General features: G+C 43.6%; 1 protein-coding gene across 1 annotated transcript in view; it reads left to right on the top strand.

The window, feature by feature from the left end:
- The window catches only part of fras1 (Fraser extracellular matrix complex subunit 1), a 180,688-nt gene that overhangs the window by 127,789 nt on the left and 31,623 nt on the right, over positions 1-21,276 (top strand). Inside the window, 7 exon segments of the mRNA XM_034595438.1 lie at positions 3,035-3,119; positions 6,693-7,016; positions 13,436-13,595; positions 14,041-14,219; positions 18,174-18,290; positions 18,620-18,734; positions 20,104-20,241. Coding sequence (XP_034451329.1) covers positions 3,035-3,119; positions 6,693-7,016; positions 13,436-13,595; positions 14,041-14,219; positions 18,174-18,290; positions 18,620-18,734; positions 20,104-20,241 — 1,118 coding nt within the window.

Here is a 21,276-nt window from a genome sequence, read left to right as displayed (position 1 = left end):
GTGGTTTGAATCCGAACAGGATCCAACTCATTCCTTTGCTTTAACCGATGTATTTTTCACACCGTCCAGTTTACACCCGACACTTAAACTGCAGCCGGTATTAAAATTAATTTCTCATTTCATTGCCATTGTTGTGACACAATATTTACCTTCTACGGTATATTAAAGTTGACATCAATTACTTCTCCCTCCTCTTCATCCACGAGTGTCATGACATTTCATTTTACTGCCGCTCCAGTTATTGTCTGAGTCGCCCGCCGCCGCCGCTCTGATTTATGCCGCTTCCTGGCTGGAAAGTTCATTTCCATTAACCCACACGTGGATTGGAGATACATTACATTCACACGTTTCAGTCGATGCGGCCGTCTTTGCATATTTCCGCATTTTCAGCGTGTGACCTCGGAGGATGAAAGAGGATCGCTAATGCTGCGTGTACAGGAGGAATAAATGCAGCCTCTTTAAAAGCTCAGTTCTCCGCAGTACAGCTGTTCTGCTGTGGCGTTTCGGGTTCGAGGCCAGCGTCCGTTCAGCCAGTCAGAAATCTCTAAAGAACCCATTACTCAACCCCTGATTTTAGCTGGTTTGGCCCTAACATGGCCTCATGCCAGTGAATTAGCAGAATACGGTCGTCTGCCCAGTTTTGAGCCATTAGATTGATGGAGAGAGTAAAAACATAAAACCCCCAAATAGGATTAAATCTGCATATTACAGCCATATTTTTTAAATTATGTGGAGTGGGTGGGGGGGGGATAAAGCCGACAAACACGGAGCCAAAAACAAAAGCTCTCGGGTTTGATTGCCTCGAGAGACGAGGTTTCCAACATGAGAATAAAAACATAAAACCAACCGTTTACAAAGCCGCACGCTGCAGATCATCGTGGATAAAAGAGATCGTGAGGCGTTGAACATCTTTCCGTAGAACGTATTTTTCTTCTCGGCAGAACACGACAAGTTCCAAGGAGCGAACACAAACTGTACTTTATGTCTGGAAGGACATGTACCTCAGCGTGGAAGTATTTATACACACGCAGATCAAACACTTGAGTCTCAAGGCTGCATTAAAACGTCTTTCATCTATAATGAATACAACAAATATACCGGTCACATTTATACTATGTGCATAAAAAGAGATTTAGCAGCACTGTGGCTTTTCTTTCCCTTATGTTATTTTAATAAGCCGTCCAATACATCTTTAATGGGCCGTAATTATTCCACCCATAACAACTGCTGTGAAGCTGTGACAAATTTCACTTTAGACGCCGGCAATTGTAATTCGGAAAAAAGCGTTTAATTATTGGTGAAAAGCTCTGTGACAATGTGTACTGTGAGTTTTAAAGAGAAGCGGCTGCAGTGCGCCGGGCGAGATTCACGCAGAGACACGAATATGATAAGACGTGCGAGACCCAGTTACCCCGAGTCACCTCGAGGGGCTCGGGCAGATTGAGGAGTTTCAGGAGATTCAGGAGCATCCAGATGTGGTTCCAGCCACATGTTGAGAAGGTGTGAATGGATCCATCTCTCCAACAGACACAATCTTTACTTCTCCCATAAACCAGTAACTGTCAGGAAACAGGCTTCTGAAATAACTTCTCACCGTCCAGTTCCATCAAAGGAGAGATATTCTGCTCATATTCCAGTTTTTAGATTTGAATTTGCGTCAATACTATATTCACATCTATTCTCCCATATTAAGATGTAGCATCGTGCATTAAACCACTTCAGGTTGAGGTTTTAAAACTTCCTGCATTAACATTGGATGTGAGTCACAATCAGACTCTAACATGAAAACTGGGAATATTAATCGAAAACTCTCATATCGTCTCGTACCTTATTCAAAATAAGGTCAAAAGTCAGATGAAACACTGTTTAAAATATTCCTTCTTTCAAATATAATGAACACAACAAATACACGAGTCACTTGTTGTTAGCCGTGAACATGAAGTATCGTCCAGACTTTACTGACGAGGTGTTTCAGGAGCTTCAGTATCGTCCCTGGAAGAGTTGAGTCCAGAACTTTCACAAACTTTAAACACCCTGTTCCCCACAGTAGAGGTGGTGGAGTCTCCTCTAATAAATCCCTGCTCCGTCTCCTCTGTCCTTGATATAACTGCAGCTTCCTTCTCTATTAAACTAGTTGTGGTTCTGTCTCATTAAAGCAACAACAAGCAACATTTACCACCTCCTGGACCAGAGGAGGGACGACCCTGATTTACGCGTCGCCGGGAAAACAAAGACAGATTGCAATCAAATCTGAGATCTCGTCAACGGAGACGATGTTACAGCGTGTGATTGAAAAACGAGAGACGATGAAGTGAAGTGTAAACGAACCCTGGCTCCGGTCCCGGGATTTAAAAGTACTTAAACAGATGGATAACAAATTAATGTAAAAAAAATATAAGACTCTAAATAAAGATGGAGGACGTGACAGCTCCCAGAAGTGAAGCCAAAGTGTCTTCCTTGCCCCCTGGTGGCTGGTTGAAGTATAGATCATGAACCCCCACCTCCTCCATGCTGGTGAACGGGACATGGTCGTCATAGTTTAAGTAAAAATGTGCTTAATATACAAAAACAATATGTTATTTCAGTGGGTTGACGTAAACTAAAGTCATATTTTACTTTTTAAAAAGTTCAATTACAGTCGTCACTAAACCTGCTCAGTCACTTGACCACGTCCCAACTCCAACCCTGCAGGGAATTGTGGGTAAAAATCCTCATCTTTCATAATGCTGAGGTTTGTGATGATGAGTGTGTGAGTGTGTGTGTGTGTACATGTGTGTGTGTGTGTTACTGTCATGCACGCTCTGATGTGATTCGGTCTAATGACTACACACACTGTCAGGACTCATTTTCCCAGAAACCCACAGGGCGGCCTCCAGCCTGTTTCTCCAGCTCGGACTCATTCAGAGTGGAACCAGGGAAGAGAGAGAGAGTGAACTTTGACCTCGTGGATTCAAGGTTGTTTTTTAATGTTCATCTTTCAAGTGACTCTTTCTCTTTCCTTCTCTTCCCTTCTCTTTCCTTCTCTTTCCTGCAGGACCGGTGAGTTCAGCCTGCGAGTCGCTGACCCTCAGTTGTTTTCTCAACCAGAAACAATTCAAGTTCAAGTCGTGTCAATGCAGGTATGTTATAAACACACAAACACACACACGCACACGCACACACACACACACACACACACACTTTCTGTATCAGGATCAGAAACACTTCATTGCATTTCTCCATCAAAAATAAAAAAATACATACAGACATGAGGAATTATTATAATTATGAAGTATGTAAAATATGTTCATCATACTGCAATACATTTTAAAAGAAACCAAATAAAAACACGTATATGTACGTACAACAGTCTCGATTCACTGAGCTACGACGGTGGTAGAACAAAGATCTAATGCTAATGCATTGTTAACTCACATGATACATAATTAACAGAAATGGTTTTTAATTAAAGTACAAATTGTATTAATAAATAATTACACATCCCCAGCATTGATATTAATAGCTACACCACACATGATAAATATATGATGCTCTGCAGGTTTTAATGTGACATAATTTATCATTTATTAATATATATAACTATTTAGCTGCTGTACGTGCCTCTTAGAACAGTCAAGTTATGATAATCTTATCTATAAGTCATAATAAATTCACCCTGTGCTTCTAAATTAAAACTTTTGTCACTTAAACATTTTCACAGCGTAGCACATTTTCAATATTTAAGACTTCATGTAGCATCATGTTATTTCCACTAAAACACAACCTTTCAAAATAAGACACTTTCCGTCCTGTGTGTCTGCTCCTGGTGAACGACTTGGATGAATTTGTTTCTTCCTAATAAAAGACAAATGAGACATTTTCCGCTCAGGTAATTCCGTCATTATTTGAATTTGTTCCGCACATTTTCGAGGTCTGGTGTCATTATCAAGCATCTGTCGGTTTGTCTCGTCTCCTCTGTTTATCTCTGTCACACAGACACACACAGACACACACAGATACACACACACAGACGCACACAGTAACGCTGCTGTCACACTCACACACATCCACACATCTCAGCGATGGAGCATTTCATCCCCCTTTTCCCTCATTATCATACATATTCGTGCAGGATTCACGACTTCCTGTCGGGCGTTCACGGCGTCGGGCGTCACTCAGTGGGGGCGGGAACAAAAATGTTCTCTAAAACTTAAAGATGAACTGATTAGATTTGAAGTTAGTTGCTGGTTGGTGCAGCTGTACCAGCACGGAGTGGTTATTCCAGTTGTGTATGTTGCTACACGCCGATCAGCCGCAACTTAAATACCCTGTTCTTCACTTTAGTTTTTTTCTGACCCTGGGTTCAGGAGCACAACACTCAGCTTTCTGACAGTTTGACACAGAAACATGAACGGGCACTTGCAGGTAAAAAGGCATTTTTGTACAATCCACGAGGCTTCGAGGCGGACAAGGTTCAGATCGACTCCGCCTGTCGTGCCTCTGAATTCCATCCAGCCCGAACACAGCAGGAGAACTAAACAAAGAGCCAGGAAGAAAAAGCCTTTAGTAACTGTGAACTCCTGCAGAGCCTCAAGTGTGCGTGACGACACCTCCCCTCACCTCCCCTCACCTCCCCTCACCTCTCCCTCACCTGTGAGCCGAGGATCGCTCGTTCCCGTTAGTGGGCCGGCGTGTCGCGGCACGATTTTAAAGGCAGCGCCACACACCCACTCTCCGCCCACACAACAATGCATCCAAAGGCTTTTGTTTCCCTCCTACGAACTGCAGCAGGGACAACACAGGATTCAGGCGGGGGCCCGGGGGCCCGGGAGCCTGTCTCTGGGAGATAATTCCTCCAGTGTTTGTCACCAAACGGCCCCCAACAGAACACAAAGGGCACGAGGCTGCGGATAACAACATGCTCCTTTTGTTGTTTGGAGGCTTCGGTTCAACTCCCTCAGCAGCGACTTCACCCAGAGGTCATTTCTGTGTGAAGACACACTGCAGGTTTCTGTTTGTGTGACTCTCCCCGTTGTTCTCTGTGGAACCGGCTTGTTTCATGTGGCCCACTTTGAAGCTGCTGCCGTAACGGCAAAGACACGGAGCTCAGCCGGCAGCACTGAGGGCGAAGCAGCCGCAGCCGAGCTCCTCGTCGTGGGGAGCGGGCGCCCGTGGAGACGAGTGTGTCTCCACCTGAGCTTCCGTCACTGCCAAGCTGAGGCGCTGACAAATGTTTTTGGCGACGACGACTCAAATTGAAATTATTTGCATCAGTGGCTTTTTTATGGAGCCTCCAACTTCTACTGTCTGTTATTCCTTGTTTTCTTTGTCAGATATTCAAACACACACACACACACACACAGGTTTGGCAGTATTACTTCATTTCAGAAACTGGAAGAGAAAACTAAAACTAAAACACCACTACGCAACTTTTTAACCTCAAAGGGATAGTTCATCCAAACATTTCTAATTCATTCACTGGCTCCACTCTTATAATTACACTCATTAGTATATTATACTCACCACTCTGCAGATGGAGAGGGGGGGGGAGTGTTTGAGTCCACAAAACACTTTGGGACTTTCAGGGGTAAACAGTGTTGCAGCCAAATCCAATACAAATTACATTTAGTAAAGTTTTTAGCCTAAAAGGCTCAGATATCCTCGACCTATCGCAAAACTCACGAGTTCTCACCAGAACTAACTTCTCACTCCTCAAACCCGACAGCTTCAACTGTCACAATCCAGCAAGTTGAAGAGTGAAGCCGAACTGTGGATCAGATAAAAAGACTCAGAAGTTATTAAAAAAAACAGAGTTTATCTCCAATATTCAGCAGGAAACTTTTAAAACATGAGGAATTCTGAACAGAGTTTGGTGGATTTGTTACAGCCGCAGCTGCTCTGGTTCAGGAAGCAGAGGATCATGGGTAATATCCAGCGTTGGGTTGTGTTACAGTTCAGTGAGTGGAAAGACGCAGGCGGAGCTCTGACAGATTGTCCTCTGGAAAATGGAAATGCCCACAGTTTTATATGGAATTTCAGTGATTCAGTCAGAGAGAACCACTGTGAGTCTCTGTGGGTTATTACAATAACTCACACTTGTAAGTATCATTTGATTTGGTTATAATTGCAAAAATGTCCCTTCATGGAGCTTAATCTAATTCTAAGCATCTCGGAGGAGAGCGGAGCGGAGCGGCCATGTTGTTCTTACAGATATCCACATCCTGCACTTTTTTAAAAACCTCAGTAACTTTATTACGAGCTCAGAAGAAGCGTGAGGTTCAAACCCTTGTTCCCAACGAGAGCCCCCCGCTCTCTGTGTGAGCGAGATGAAACTTCCCCTCAGCCGCCGCGAGGCTTCACTTCGCTTTAATGAGGCTCCGTGTTTAACCTCCCCCCCCCTCCTCACCTTCATCTTTTTCATCTCCTCGGTGGCAGGACACCACGGCCTCCCCCTGCCCCCCCCCCCCACCCCCCGACCCTCTGAGAGAAAATCCATCATCTGACAGTTTGGGGCGTCTTTGGGAGAAATTGCCATCTCTCCGAGCCTTGAAAAGTTTTTATCACAGTTTTCAACACTTGAAATTTTCCATCTCTCTGTTGGAACTATTGTATTTTCACTCGTAAATTGTGAAGATTTGTTTTGGATTGTGTGTTGTTCAGTTTCCCCCTGAATGAAACGACCCTCTGCTCTTTTCCCTCTGAATCGTTTCCAGCCTCCGAGGGTCACGACTCTCGCTCCGCTACCCGTGAAGGGCCCCGGCGCCCCGGCGACCATCACCAAGTCGGTCCTGCAGCTGGACGACCCCGACAATCCAGCCGACGTTCTGATCATGGTGCTTGAACCGCCCCGCCACGGCCAGCTGTCCCGTCTCCACGGCGACCGGGCGCTCAGCCGATTCAAGCTGGAGGAGCTGGCGCGGGAGCAGATCCAGTACGTCCACGACGGCTCTGAGTGGGAGGAGGACTGGGCGGTGCTGCAGGTCAGCGACGGCCACAGCTACAGGAATGTTCTCCTGCAGGTGCACATCAACCAGAAGGTAGGAGGAGCACAGGAGGATCATGGGAGATCGATGCTTCAGGCTGATGATTCATATTGATGTTGTGCTCTTTGATTATTTACTGATCCTACATCTTATCTGAATTAATACTGACAAACTTCAGTTTTTTTTCATGCAGACTCTAAAACATAGATTGTAAATAAAGATGGACGACATGTAGGCTTCCCAAAGTGAAGCCAAAGCATCTAGGTCGCCCCCTGGTGGCCGCAGTTTAGGTCATAAACTTGTTAAAGTAAAGTCGAGTACTTAACTTAAAGTACGTGTTAAATACAAGTTTGTCAAAGATGGTTTCTGTCATGTTAAGTAGCTCTTATCACACTGATCATCCATCTTTATTTACAGTCTATAATTTAGACCTGTTTTAGTCGAGTGTCTGTTAAACAACGATTGTCTTTCTACTTTCTAAGCATCTTTTTTACTTTCTTATAAAAGAAACCAGGGTGTATAAGACAGGACTTATTGGAAAAGTCAAGACAAATAAAGAAAGCTCTGTGCTGCAAACATCAAACGATGTTTCAGGAGAAATGTACTTTTAGATTTAAAGTGTTTTAAAGGATCTCTGGTGTTTAATCTGCTCCTCAGTTCAATCATCTCTGCATCAATCCTCCTTTAATACTGGATTTGAGTCTGGATGTTACACAGCTGAGCTGAATCCTCGTGTTGACCCTCAAAGCTCCACTGACTCTTCACTGACTAAAGTTTCCAGACGAGTAGAAAGTGCAGAGATTTAGAAAGAATCCAGATAAAATCCACTGCTCACACATCCACAGAAATCACAGAGGCCACATATTACTACAGTTCTTTGTGTTTTTGTGTATTTCACATGCAGTGGTTTTTCATTCAGAGTTTACATTTCAATATCAGTTCAGTTGATGTTAAATTCAATCAAAAGAAAATGCATTTATGACATCTGCCCAATTTAGGGTTGACTTTCTCTTGATGGAAACATCCTGAGCCTCTGAATTAATATATATATATATATATATATGTAGATATGATTTGTTCTTCACTTCACATGATCAAGGGATCAGATTAACTGCAGCTGCAAAGTGAACTGTTACAAGTTGTTATTTATCTGAACAAGTGGAAATTATTGGATGTCACAAACATTTCTTGTTTTTAGTTTCTGCCCATTTGAGTTTGGATGTTTATTCCCTGATGTGCTGTTGAAACCTTCGTGACATCCTCTGTGTTTGGATCCTTTAATTGCCTGAAGTCGAGCGATCACGCAGATTCTGCTTGAGGTGTCCACGGGGAGAGAGAGAGAGAGAGGGAGGGAGGGAGAGAGAGAGAGAGAGAGAGAGAGAGACAGAGAGGGAGAGAGAGAGAGAGAGAGAGAGAGAGAGAGAGAGAGAGAGAGAGAGAGTGTCGGCAGCAGTTATCGCTCCTCTGTCATCGCTGCTGGAGAAAGTTTTATGACAAGGACACAATTATCTGGCAGCAAGTGCATTCCAGCCTGACCGGAGGGGGGGGGCGGTGTTCGGCATGAGAGAAATTTGGCGGCTCAGTCAGTTACTGTGCCACGAACACGTGCACACACACACACGCACACACACACATACACACACACACACACACACACACACACACACATCACACACACTCAGGAGGAGAATGGGATACAAGTCAGGACCCTTAATTTTTTGAAGATGTCTAGACGCAGAGAAGCATGTTTGAGTGTGTCTGTGTGTGTGTGTGTCTGTGTTTGTCTGTGTGTGTTGTTTGTGCAGACCCGTTTTTGACCTTGACAGTAGTGACATGTTAGTAAAGTTAGAACATCTTCAAACTTCAAGGTTAGGAGAAGGTTTCAGGTTTGAGTGAGAATGTGGGTCAGAGATGTGAAGGATCAGGAAGTGAACGACTGGAACGTACTGTGTCAGCGAGGGTTTAGAAATAGTATAGAAATATAAGTATAGAAATACGTGTGTGTGTGTGTGTGTGTGTGTGTGTGTGTGTGTGCGCGTGTGTGTGCGTGTGTTTGTCCTGCAGGCATCAGTCTTCACCGCTCTGTCTCAAGTCTCAAGTTTAATGAGCAAATTACCATCAACTACAAATATCAAGTCAAGTCAATTTATTACACACACACACACACACACACACACACACACACACACACTGGTATCTGTAATGTAAAATGTAGCGCTCTGCCATTAGTTAGAAAGAGCAGGATGGACAGAATGATGGAAAGCAAAGAGAAGGGGTGAGATTTATCTCGGGAGCATCTGGACACGTCGCAGCAGCGTTGTTTATCACCCTCTGCAGGTGGATCCACGTGGAGGAGAAAGTCAAGTTGAAAAGAATGAGAATTCATTTTCTATTTCAAACCGACACATCTTCTCTAGCCTCTTACGGCTCGTGTTCAGCAGCTCGGGAAACATTTGCAGACGTTTTTAAATGAAACAATAACAGTGAGAAAAGAGAGAAAAGTTTCTCTGCCGTGCTCTAGAATAAAGAAAAGTAGACGGTGAAGGGTTTGAATCTCGTTCGCGTTCAGTCCCTCGACAGGCAGCTCAAAAACAGTCTGTGTCGTGTGATCCAAAAAACTGTGGAGATTGTTAGGAGCAGCGATGTGAAACCACAGCGTTCCAGATTTAAAATCCTGACAGGACAAACTGAGGCTCTCTTCTCGAACTGAACAACAAACGTGATGGAGGGATATGAGAGGGAGAGAAACGAACAAGGGAAGATCAAGCCCATAATAACAAGCTTTCTGTTTAGTATTTCTTTTTTTATTACTTGACTCGAGAAAAGAGCATTTATTGCATTCATTTTATATCAGAGTACTTATATTGTTAGGATAATATATTTCCGTTGATTTGACAGTGACTTGTTAACGACACACAGATGCTCCTCATACATTTAAATATATATTGCAGTGAATAATAATGTTAATTAGACGTTATGATGTTCCAGATGATGCTGGATTGTCTGCACCTCTCTGAATTTTAAGTTTTTTTTTTATCCGGCAGCTGCAGACTCACAGTTTAAAAAGTAAAAAGTTTATCAGTTAAACAGTGACTCCACCACCGTGCCCTTCACTCCCCTCAGATATCTCTGATCTCAGAGCAGCGGCGGTGGCAAACACGAACCCGCTGTGTGCAGTTTACCGACGTTAAACCGCAGCACTCCTGGATGTTTAAGTTCAGATCGAAGTGCGGTGCTCCCGCTGCCGCGTGCCGCTGCCGGTGTGCCGGGTCTAACGTGGTGTAGCTTCGACGCTGCAGGCCTCCAGCTGAGCGATCTGCAGACCAAACATGCACATCTGCAAACTGTGAGCAGAGCAGGGCGAGGAGAGAGGGAGGAAGAGGGAAAGTAAAGAGCTGACTCTTGACTTTAACACAAAAGTCAAGGGATTCTTAGTTTTGAGAGTTTGGCATGGTGTGGAGATGTGAGAGACTAAATTCTCATTGCCACACATTGGCGTCACTTTCCAAATCGCCAGCTCGCCGATGTTTTATGGATGACACAGACTCCATCTTGGCCGAAGTCATTTATCTCTGTTTTCGTGGACGGCAGCCAAACTCTGTCTCCATGCAGCTTCAGCTCTGTTTACAGTCTGAGGCCTGCTGCCGACTCTGAGCTCTGTGAACTTCTACTATTACACAGCTTTCATGTGTTTGCTCTCAGAATCACTGCGGCTGAGCATAACAACGATTTCTGGACCATCGGCGAAAAAAACTTCAACTTGTCCCCGACTGTAGACTGTGATTAAAGATGGACGCCTCCTCCATGTTAGCAGACAGGACATGGGACGTAACTAAAAAGTCAAAATACACATCAAATAATTTCTTCTCATAGACGGTATCTTTCATTTAGTTCTTCCATATTCCTGATTGTTTTGGTTTAAATTAGTTATTTCCGCCCCACAATCTCCAGTGCTCAGACTCCAAATGACGTCATAGACCCAAAGTTCATATTCAGGATATTTGAGCTTCATTTCTGGATCGTGGAGTAAGTGGAGATGTGTCGTCCATCTTTATTTACAGTCTGTTGTGCCAGCTGCCTACATTTAACTACATAAACTACAGGTTTACAGATTTGGTTTCACAAGGGGACTGTTGGGCCTTCGTAGAGATTTGCTCTTTGTCGAGTTGCATTACAAAATATAAAAGTAAGAACTTCTAATTATCCTCTTTTTACTACTCAACCTGATATATAAAATATAAAATCCCAAGAGTAAGATACAGTAGTTTGACATCAACAAAATCTGATTCTGATTCCTGACTCCGGTGTTGAGTTTGCGACCTTCGTCCTCTGAGTTTGTTTTATTTCCTCTACTTCTCTAACTGTAAAAAAACTAACTCTCTCCCGTTTTATCTAAAATTACATCAAGAAAATTCCGTTTCTTCTTTTCCCAGAGGTCCAAAACAGAGATATTCTGCAGCCGCGTTTTATTTCCTGTGCACCTGTTAGAAGATTAGCCTGTTTGTCTAATGTGGGAACACAAATCTGAGTAGATCTGCCTTTATATCCAAGTTACAAACAAAACTACAATTATTAAATGTGTGTGCAGCTGCAGGTTAATGGGTGAGGGAAAGTGAGAGGTCTGCAGTAATCCTTCAGAGTGTCCTTCAGAGACCTTGTTCTTCTGGATCAACAGTTTCAAAACAAATTCACACTCGTCCTCTAAACTTTAGAACAAGCAGACTCAAGGATGGAAAAGGATAAAAGCTTCAGCCAGAACATTCTCCAGCGCTGACACAGCAGTGGCTACACAGGACTTAAGTAAATGTGTGTGTGTCTGTGCGTGTGTGTGTGTGTGTGTGTGTGTGTGTGTGTGTGTGTGTGTGTGTGTGTGTGTGTGTGTGTGTGTGTGTGTGTGTGTGTGTGTGCGTGTGTGTGCGCGTGTGTTCCTCTAAAAACCTTCTAAATAATTGACCTGACGTTAATGGTCTATGAAAATTTAAGTACCGTCGTCTAATTGGAGAAAACAAGGCTGAAACAAATGGCTTCACTAATATTTAATGACTCATTCATGCTTTAAACACGAGGTTGAAGCTTTTAACAAGTTTTATTTGGCAATTTTTTTGGGGGGAAAAACTGGTGTAATTATAAATGTTGGTAGTTCATTTATAAACACTTATCATTTATCAAAAAGCCACTTAGTCTTCAGTTATGTTGATAAGATGCTGCTTTATGTATTTCAGTGTAGATGCTCTGCAGAGTTTTTTTGTTTGTTACCTTTGAGGTTGTGTTTTCATCTGCAGTAGTTTGTTTGATATTTAGCAGCAATACACAAAAAACTCCTGGGCAGATTACAGTAAAACTGGCTGGAAGAATGGATATTCGGATTTTATTACATATATATTTATCATAAACTTTATTATGAAAGCCTCCAATATGGAATTATTATATAATCATCTGAAAACGTTCATTATTTTGGCTTTTCATGCATATCAAAGGTGCTCATGAAGCAGGGATGTGCCCAGTGTATTATAGATAATGGATGAATGATCAAATACAATAATTTATATTATAATCTATATTTCTGATACTTGTAGTCTCAGCATAAACAGATTTTCTATTATAACTCAATGTGAGATGTGCAGCTTCTGCTCACACAGTAAATAGCAGCTTTGTTTTGTGGACGCAGGAGAAGTGCGTCTCACTTGTTGTTGAGACAGCGCGGTGACCCGGTGAGTAACAGGGCTCCCTGTTCCACAGCCGGCGTCTGCCCTGCTGGAATGTCCTGGAGCGACGCTGATGATTCCACTGAATCATCCCCCGGCTCTGTGGGCTGTTTCTCTGCAGCTCGTCCCCCCCGCTCCCTCCGTGCTGGAGCGAGGGCGAGCGGAGCGGCGAGCTGGTCTGATGTGGATCAATACAAACAAAAACAAGTCTGATTCCAAAGTGGAGCTCAGACACGGAGAAACCTGAGATTGATGGTGTTTGCGATGTGCGACGTCTGATTGGCTGAGCCTCGGTTTGCCCCCCTGCGGAGTGACGGAGCTTCACGGGCTCCGGGCTCCTGGGACTCGCTCACCTGAGGGGGGGAACAGATGTGGATTCAAACAAGCTGCTCGGTCTGTGACAGCAGTTCCTCTGACGTCAGGCTGCACCACAGACACAGACACAGACACAGACACAGACTCGGCTCCTGTCAGTGAACGTTCACGTGGGATTCCTCAGTTTGATGATTCCAGTCCGACTTTGATCAGACAGAACCAAACATCTTGTCAATCTTGAATTCCTCCAAAGAAATCCACTGACAGATGTTGGTTGTAAGAGTGACACAGCTGGATGCTGTTGGTCTCGGTGTTAATCAACACACACTCATCATATTCCTGCAGGTTTCACATCTCACTGCAGTTCTCACAGGTTTTCCTTCCTGACAGATTTCATACACTATTTGAGAAAAGTATTTTTAAGTATTTGTGTGTGTGTGTGTGTGTTTTCAGGCTGCTGACTCACCACTGGTTCAGTCTGTGCCGATGACCTGGGTGAAAGAAGGAGGAATGGTGCGACTGGATAGAAAATACCTGCAGGCACATTTCAAGGAAGTCGGCACTGATGAGATCGTCTACACCATCCTCGCCGCAGACGGACGACCTCAACACGGTACGAGCTGTTTAAAGACACAAACACCTGGAATAAGATGTTATATTATATTATATTCCACAATTGAGCAGATGAATATTAGAGGAGACATAGGAGACATGTGTTATGTGGGTTTTTGTTTCCGTCCTGGTTTTCAAGATTACACAAGAACTTCTGGACAGATGTAATCGAGGCTTGATATTTTACAATTCAACCTTCAAACCTTCAGAAATAAACACACAAACACAACCAAATACATAGAATTTGAATTAAGAAAATAACATAAACAACCAATAAGAACACAAACATTTTGATATTCTCTTTAAGGAATCATCATAGCAGTTTTAGGTCTCAGGCTGTAACACAAACTTTGCGACACCAACCCCGTCAGGATCCTTCATTTTATCTTAAATAAAGATATGCACTTATAATATAAAAGAATATCTTGTCCCCCGTCTCTGTCCAGGTGAGGTGGTGCTGGTGTCCATGCCGGCCGACGGCCCTCCGGAGGGCTGGCGTCCCTCGCTCGCCGACGACCAGGGCTTCACCTCCACCACCTCCTTCACTCAGCAGGACGTGAACGACGGCACGGTCTGGTACCGCCACTTCGGCAGAGGCAGCGACAGCGACTCCTTCCAGTTCCAGGTCAGTGCTGATCTTCTCTCCTCTGCTGACGACTCTCGAGGTTACGTGACGAACAAACCTGCGATATCACATGTGCATTTCACACTGGAAACACAATGACAAGGTTGTTTCTCACTAATGAGTGTGTGGTTCTACATCTGTACAAATAAATGATTCAAAACAAACTGATAAAAGAAAATAAAAGTGAAGATGAGAAGACGTCCCCGGGGCCTGAGAGGAGAAGAGGAGGAGGACACGAAGACGCTGACAGAGACGCATGTTGTCGCTCTTGTTGTTTTTTCTCTTGTGTCCTGGTTTTCTCTGTGGATCGTTCTTTGAAGTTCACACTCGTTCTCCTCCTCCTCCTCCTCCTCCTCCTCCTCCTTCTTCTTCCCTTCCAACATCCCTTCATCTGACTTTATTTATTTATTTATTTCTCGTCTCTCTCTCTTCCTCCTCCATCTGCTGCTTCTTCTGTTGTCTTTCTCATAACCGTGAAATCCTATGGGTTTACACATAGGGTGTAAAACTGCAGTTTATAATATGAGTCTGTACGTTTTCTATCAGACTGACTCAGCAACAACTTTACAGGTTCCTGTGCATTGAAATAATATTTAGTTTAGAGACTGTGAAGCTGTTTTTAGACAGGAACTCGAAAATGTGCTGAACATTCAGGTTTTAAATTCATCTACTGAAAGCACACACGTGATTTTATTTATCATTAATATCATTATATTATTGCTCTTTAATTTAATCCAAATTATTTCCGTCCATCCATCCATCTATCTATCCATCTATCCATCTATCTATTTATCTATTTATCTATCTATCCATCTATCCATCTATCCATCTATCTATTTATCTATCTATCTATCTATCTATCTATCTATCTATCTATCTATCTATCTATCTATCTATCCATCTATCTATGTAACTATCTATCTATCCATCTATCCATCTATCCAAATGGCTCTTTTCTGGATATTTCACACGTGCTCTGTTCGGAATATTTCCAGAAAACATCTGGAGCACGTACTTGATCATTTTTAGTTCAGGTCTGATTTACTTCTCTTCTCCTGTGGATTTTTCTACCACTTCAGCACTGTGGAGTCACAGCAGACCTCCTGCTGTGACTCCACTGCTCTCGAACCCGTACAGTGACTTGTCTCCATCAGCATTAAAGACAACAAATTACGTGCAAATTGGCTCCAAATCCGAGACAATCCCACTGAAACCGGTGGAGCATTGGTCACACGGCGGTTAGAGCGTTTTCAGTCTACGCTTCACCTCGTCTCCATTAGGCAGGAGGCAGGAAGCTGTACGTCCTCTCTCTCTCTCTCTCTCTCTCTCTCTCTCTCTCTCTCTCTCTCTCTCCGTCCAGCCCACTACATTAAGGCTCCATCCATCAGGGCAAATATGCTTCAATTACCCAGCGCTGATTTCAAATTGAATTCTCAAGTGTCTCATCAGCTGAAAGGCAGAGGCGAGGAGAAGCTCAAACGGAACCGCGGGAAGCATTTTTTTTGCCGTATGTAGGAGGTGTCGAGTTATGTTGATGGAGATATAAACCATAAAGATGATGTTTTGTCATCGTGGTGTTGTTGTGTTACTCCTCATGTCGGAACTCTCAAAGCCACATTGGAATCAAAGCGATGATGATTTGATGTGTTTGATGAAAAACTCCTTCAAGACCACAACCAGACACTCGAGCCATAAATCCTGTTCATAAAAAGAAGACATTAATAGATTATTACTTTAAACGTGTGCGCGGTTGGGGAAAGGGGCCCCTTCGTCCCCGGTGGACGAGGTAAAGGGACTTTCTCCTGCACGTTTCCTTCCCTTCCTTCAGTTCCTGTTCTCTTGTTACTCTCAGCTCTGTGATTAAAAATATAAAATGGCCCCGAAAAGGACTTAACGAGGGGAAAGAAGCTGTTAGGATTAAAAGTTCCACTTGAACGTGCAGCTGGGGGCCAATCAGAGTCTGTTGAATACCGTGTGTCCTCAGGGTTTGAGTGAGTCTGAGGACGGAAAGTGGGAAAGATGCATTTTCTCTTAATTTGTCCCAAATCTCTCAATTGTCTTTGCCTTTACAGTATAAATGTGTTTAAGATTTCAACTCACACATTCATATCATGAGTTTACAGTTTGTTCATCATATGTAGAATAAGAAATGTGGACAATGGTTAAGTTTAGTAAACAAATGATCTATTTACACGTCTAAAGGACAGTTATCATTCGTTTTGAGACTTTTTTTGTCTTCTTTATAATAACTGACTCTTTCTGTTGTTTTCAAAACAGCAGCTCACGAACCAATGGGTGACGTTATCTTTACTTAAACATCTTGAGTAGTTCAGGTTCGAATAAGATTTCAATTAATTCAAATCAGGTTAATTTCTGCTTCCACACCTCGCATCGTGAATCCAGCTGACTCAGTGGCGCCTCCGGTGGTGACAGAGTGCTGGTGATCGGTGGCGCTGACTCACGCTGCTGTTGTTATTATTTCTGAGCTGCTGGTTCTTGAACTTTCCTTTCCTCCACGTGTTGGTGATGTGACGGGAACAAGCTGCAGAGTAAGTGGTGACAAACATCGGCCGTGTTAAGACGAGCAGCTCATCCCGTTGTCGTTGCTTATTCATATCGGTTTAAGGGGGGGGGGGGGGGGGGTGAGGTACTGCAGAGCGCGTGAGGGAGAGGAGCTCCAGTGTGATTTAAAAGTGGAATTTAAAAAACGGTTTAATAATGTAGAGGGAGCAGAGGCAAATATTCCAAGTGTAGCTTCGCTCCAGACTAGAAGGCAGAAGGGGGGGGTTCGACGGATCCTCCTGCTGCTCCTCCTCCGTCGCTGATCAGCAATTCAATTCACACCATCTTAAAGTCTAATTTAATTATATCAAATTCTTTATAGGCCGTCGGAAAAAAGTGCAGAGGTCAAAGGTCGTAGCCTGAGCGGTGTGCTGGAGAGAGAAAGGGATGGGAAAAGAGAGAGGGTAAAAGAGGACAAGTCTTTCTGTGGGTGTGTGGGCGAAGCTGCGCTCTGTGAAAACGCAGCAGTTCATGTATAAATTCAGTTTTAACGTTAACTTCTGCGGAGGCTGGTTTTCCTGCAGTTGAATCTATCGTTAATAAACCAAGTAGAAAACGTACAGTTACACCAGCTGACCACCGTCAAGGATCTAATATTAGTCCGGGCCTGTTGCAGCAGCTGTCTTCTTTCTGTCTCCTCTTGTGTGTGTAGTTCTATTGTATTTCATTTTGAGATTTCAAATTATATTTAATCTTTACCTGAGCTGCTGTGATACCTGAAATGTTCCCATGTGATGAAAGATTTTAAATGGACTGTATCTTCTGGTGATAATATTTGCACGTGGATGTAAAAGATCGCCTAGCAACAGATCTGAGATGGACGAGGAGCGGTGGAGAAGCGATTATTGCTATTTTCACATCTCGTCCCTGGGAGATGAGAACATCAGCATGAGACGTGCACATTGTGTCCTGAGTCAGAAACACACTGAGCTTCTTCTTCTGGCTCCGTTCATCCACTTTATATCATTTAATCTCAAATAAGAGTTTCGTGGATTTTAGAAAGTCGCTCAGAAGTAATCGATAGTCCAGCTGCTTCAATAAGAGCAGTGGCTGGTCACAGATGAGCTTTTAAACACCGTCAGCTGAGCAGTGAGATCATTACCCCGGACTTTACTCAAACCGACGCCTCCAACATTAATATTCCTGTAGCCTCGACGGTGATTTATGGAAAGAAGCAGATTCAGCCCGGGTGGTTGATCCCTGACGACAGATTCACGTTGAGGCTGTTGTGTTTGCTCAAGAACCTGGAGATGTTGTGCAGATTAAACCGTCAGACTTCAAGATGTGTGTCCACGCACAGCGGACCGCCTGCTCAGAAACCTGTGTGTGTTGGGTGTGTTTTCTGTTTCGGCCCCTGACCTCACGACCGGATCTCACGTCGTGTGTCTGCAGGTTTCCACTGAGGCGGCCCCGCTCGTACAAGGCGACGCCCAGACCTTCACCATCGGAGTCCTGCCTCAGATCCCAGGATTCCCTCAGCTGGACCCCGACTGTGACCTGCAGATCACGGTCAGGGATTTAGATAGATATATTTTTTTCATTGATTGCATCTACCAATTAATCAGCTTTCAGCTTTTCTCCTTCCGAAAAACTATCATCATTATGTTGGTCTTAAAAAAATCCATTATTTGTCATTTTCAAAATAAGAAATATACATGTTTTCTTTCAAACTAAAGCTGTGACCCTGTAGCTCCTGCAGGAGAAACTGCTGCTTGTGTTTGTTTGTTTGTGTCAAATGAGGATTTAGTGGCTCTTCTTACGTTAACGTGTGTGTATGTGTGTGTTTACATCGGTGTGTGTGTGTTAACATCGGTGTGTGTGTGTGTGTGTGTCTGCAGGCTCTGGAGGATCGGGTGACGGAGATCCCACCTTCAGCTCTGTCCTTCATCGACTCGGAGACTCCCAGCGAGAAGCTCATCTACAACGTCACTAAACCTCTACCACAAGGACAAGGTCAGACACACACACACACACACACACACACACACACACACACACACACACACACACACTATTAAGCTTTAATGCCCATGAGCATGGCACTAAAAATTAAGAAGACGTTTTCTTTCCAACTTTCCAACAGAGACGTTACAAAATCTTCTCTGGATAAATAAAAACAAGTGTTGTAAAAGAAGACGATGGTTTAAATTCTTGTATACGTCATTTAAGACTTAAATAATAATGTCTTGCTCAAGGGTTCACAGACACCAGCAACTTTTTTTTTTTTAGCCTGATTCAGTTTAAGAAGGATTTCCTTTCTGTCGGAACGTTTCTAAAGTGTCGATTTCCTTTGTGCTGAATCAATTGTGCCGTACGGACGTGGCCTCGTTAATTCCAGCTCAGGAGCCTCTGACAGGCGGGTGTATTGTGTTCAGCTCTCTGCCGGATGAAAGGCAGAAAAACGATTTACAACGGGTCATATTCATCAGCTAATGGGCCGACAGGTTCACGTGGAAATCCTTCTGAACGGAGCCGAGGACGGAGCCGAGGAAAAGAGAGGAGCTTCGCAGGAAACGGAAACATGCTCCATCAATGTTTCGTTTTCTAAAATCAGATTTGAACCTTTCGCCGTCCATTTCTTTTACAGTTAAATGTTAATGCGGGTCGAATGTAGACGTATAGTTTTCAGTCAGTCCATTTTTTTCTATGAAACTTTAAATTTACAGACACGGAAATTGTGTGTTTTTACAAAAACTGTACATTCCATGATGTGCACAAACATTTCAGCAAAGAGAAAAGACCTTAACTGTTGAGTTAGATCCTCGTGATTGGGCTCAGGGTTACTGAGTGAAGGCTGAAGAACTCTAATTAAATAAAGACCGGAGGCTTCACATACAGGAAAGTGAGAGAAGTTGATATGATTCTTTTTTGCGTCTAATAAAGAACAGAAATCACCAAACTAAAAACTACAAGAGCCTTTAATCTGAAACACTCTGACATGAAATTATCAGATTTTTCTGTGTTCACCATAGGTCCCAACTGTTCTTTATGTTTAATGGGCTTTTTAACTTGGCCGAACTTTTAAAATCACAGAAACAACTTAATAACGCACCAGAGGAAAGAAACACTGGAATAAACCATATGTCTCCTTTAGATTTGTCTTCAGTTACAATCCGATAACACCGAACAATCTTCTTTATGTCTTTCTCGCTGTGCCTCAGTGTCGCATTAACCGCCGGCCTGACTCCGTCCACCGAGTGAAACTGAGATTACCTCCAGAGTCGCTTTGCCCCCCCGAGCGATATTTCTAAATCTTATTTTCCCGTGTCCGACAGATGCCGGCAGCAGAAACTAAATGAAATCCCTTTCCGTTTGTTTTCAGGGGCGATTGAGCACCGGGACAGGCCGTACACGCCGGTGATCCACTTCACCCAGGCTGACGTTAACAACGGCAAGATCATTTACAGGCCGCCACAGGCGCCGTCGCACCTCCAGGAGCTGTACCAGTACTCCTTCATCGGTGAGACACACACACACAAACAATCTCACACACACACACACACACACACACACACACACACACACACACACACACACACACACACACACACACACACACACACACACACACTCTCACACACACTCTCACACTCTCACACACACACACCTGATTGATTTGGGCTCCAGGGTTTTAAAACTTGAGCATCAGTCGGTGCTAAAAATCCTTCACGATCACGTTGTTGTTAAACTGTCTTTAGATTTATACAGTTTAAAAATATAATATAATTAAAGTGAAATATCTGCAGTTTAGTCCGAGCAGCCACGCATCGATCTGCAGCCGAGCAGCACGCCGCCGCCGCCCCCCCCCCCCCCCCCCCGGCACTTCCTGTGGGGAGCAGAAGAACGAATCCAGCCTCTGAACACAGTCGCTTCCTGGTTCCAACACATCGTTCTCATGTGATTTTACTCTTCATGGAGCTGCTACTGGTTCTCGAAACGCATGATCGCACATGGTCACCCACTGAGCTTAGTGGGAGCAGGCAGCACGACTCACTTCCTCTAGTTCACTCGTCTCAACTCTGAGGACTTGACGGAAATCACATCACTTCAGAAATTGTACTTTTAGACGACAGAACTTGTTTAAAGCAAAAACAACAGTTTAGTTCAGTGATTTCTAGAATAAGTTGTGTTTATGTCGACCTTTCTGAACAAAGACAAAGTCGCTTAAAACATAAAAACACAATTTAAAGAAATGTTTGTCAGTATCTGCACTAAGGCTTTGTGCTTTATTAGCAGTATGCAATGCATGCTGGGTAGTGTTTCTCACATCAGGACTAGAAAACAGCATTTGTGTTAATTAGTGGAGACGAATGTTCGAAACTGGTGTTTTAATTGGTAAAAAAACACAACTTGACATATTATTTGAGCCTCACTACCTCTTGTTTTTATTATTAATTATTTCAGGAACCTCATTAAACCGAACCTGGAACAAACATGGTACGATGTTGGACGATGTTTATATCCCTCAGTCGCTTCGCCATAGATTATTAAAACC

Source organism: Hippoglossus hippoglossus, chromosome 9, assembly GCF_009819705.1.
Source record: "Hippoglossus hippoglossus isolate fHipHip1 chromosome 9, fHipHip1.pri, whole genome shotgun sequence".
In the NCBI taxonomy this organism is placed as follows: domain Eukaryota; kingdom Metazoa; phylum Chordata; class Actinopteri; order Pleuronectiformes; family Pleuronectidae; genus Hippoglossus; species Hippoglossus hippoglossus.
This window is presented reverse-complemented; position numbering and strand designations above follow the sequence as displayed.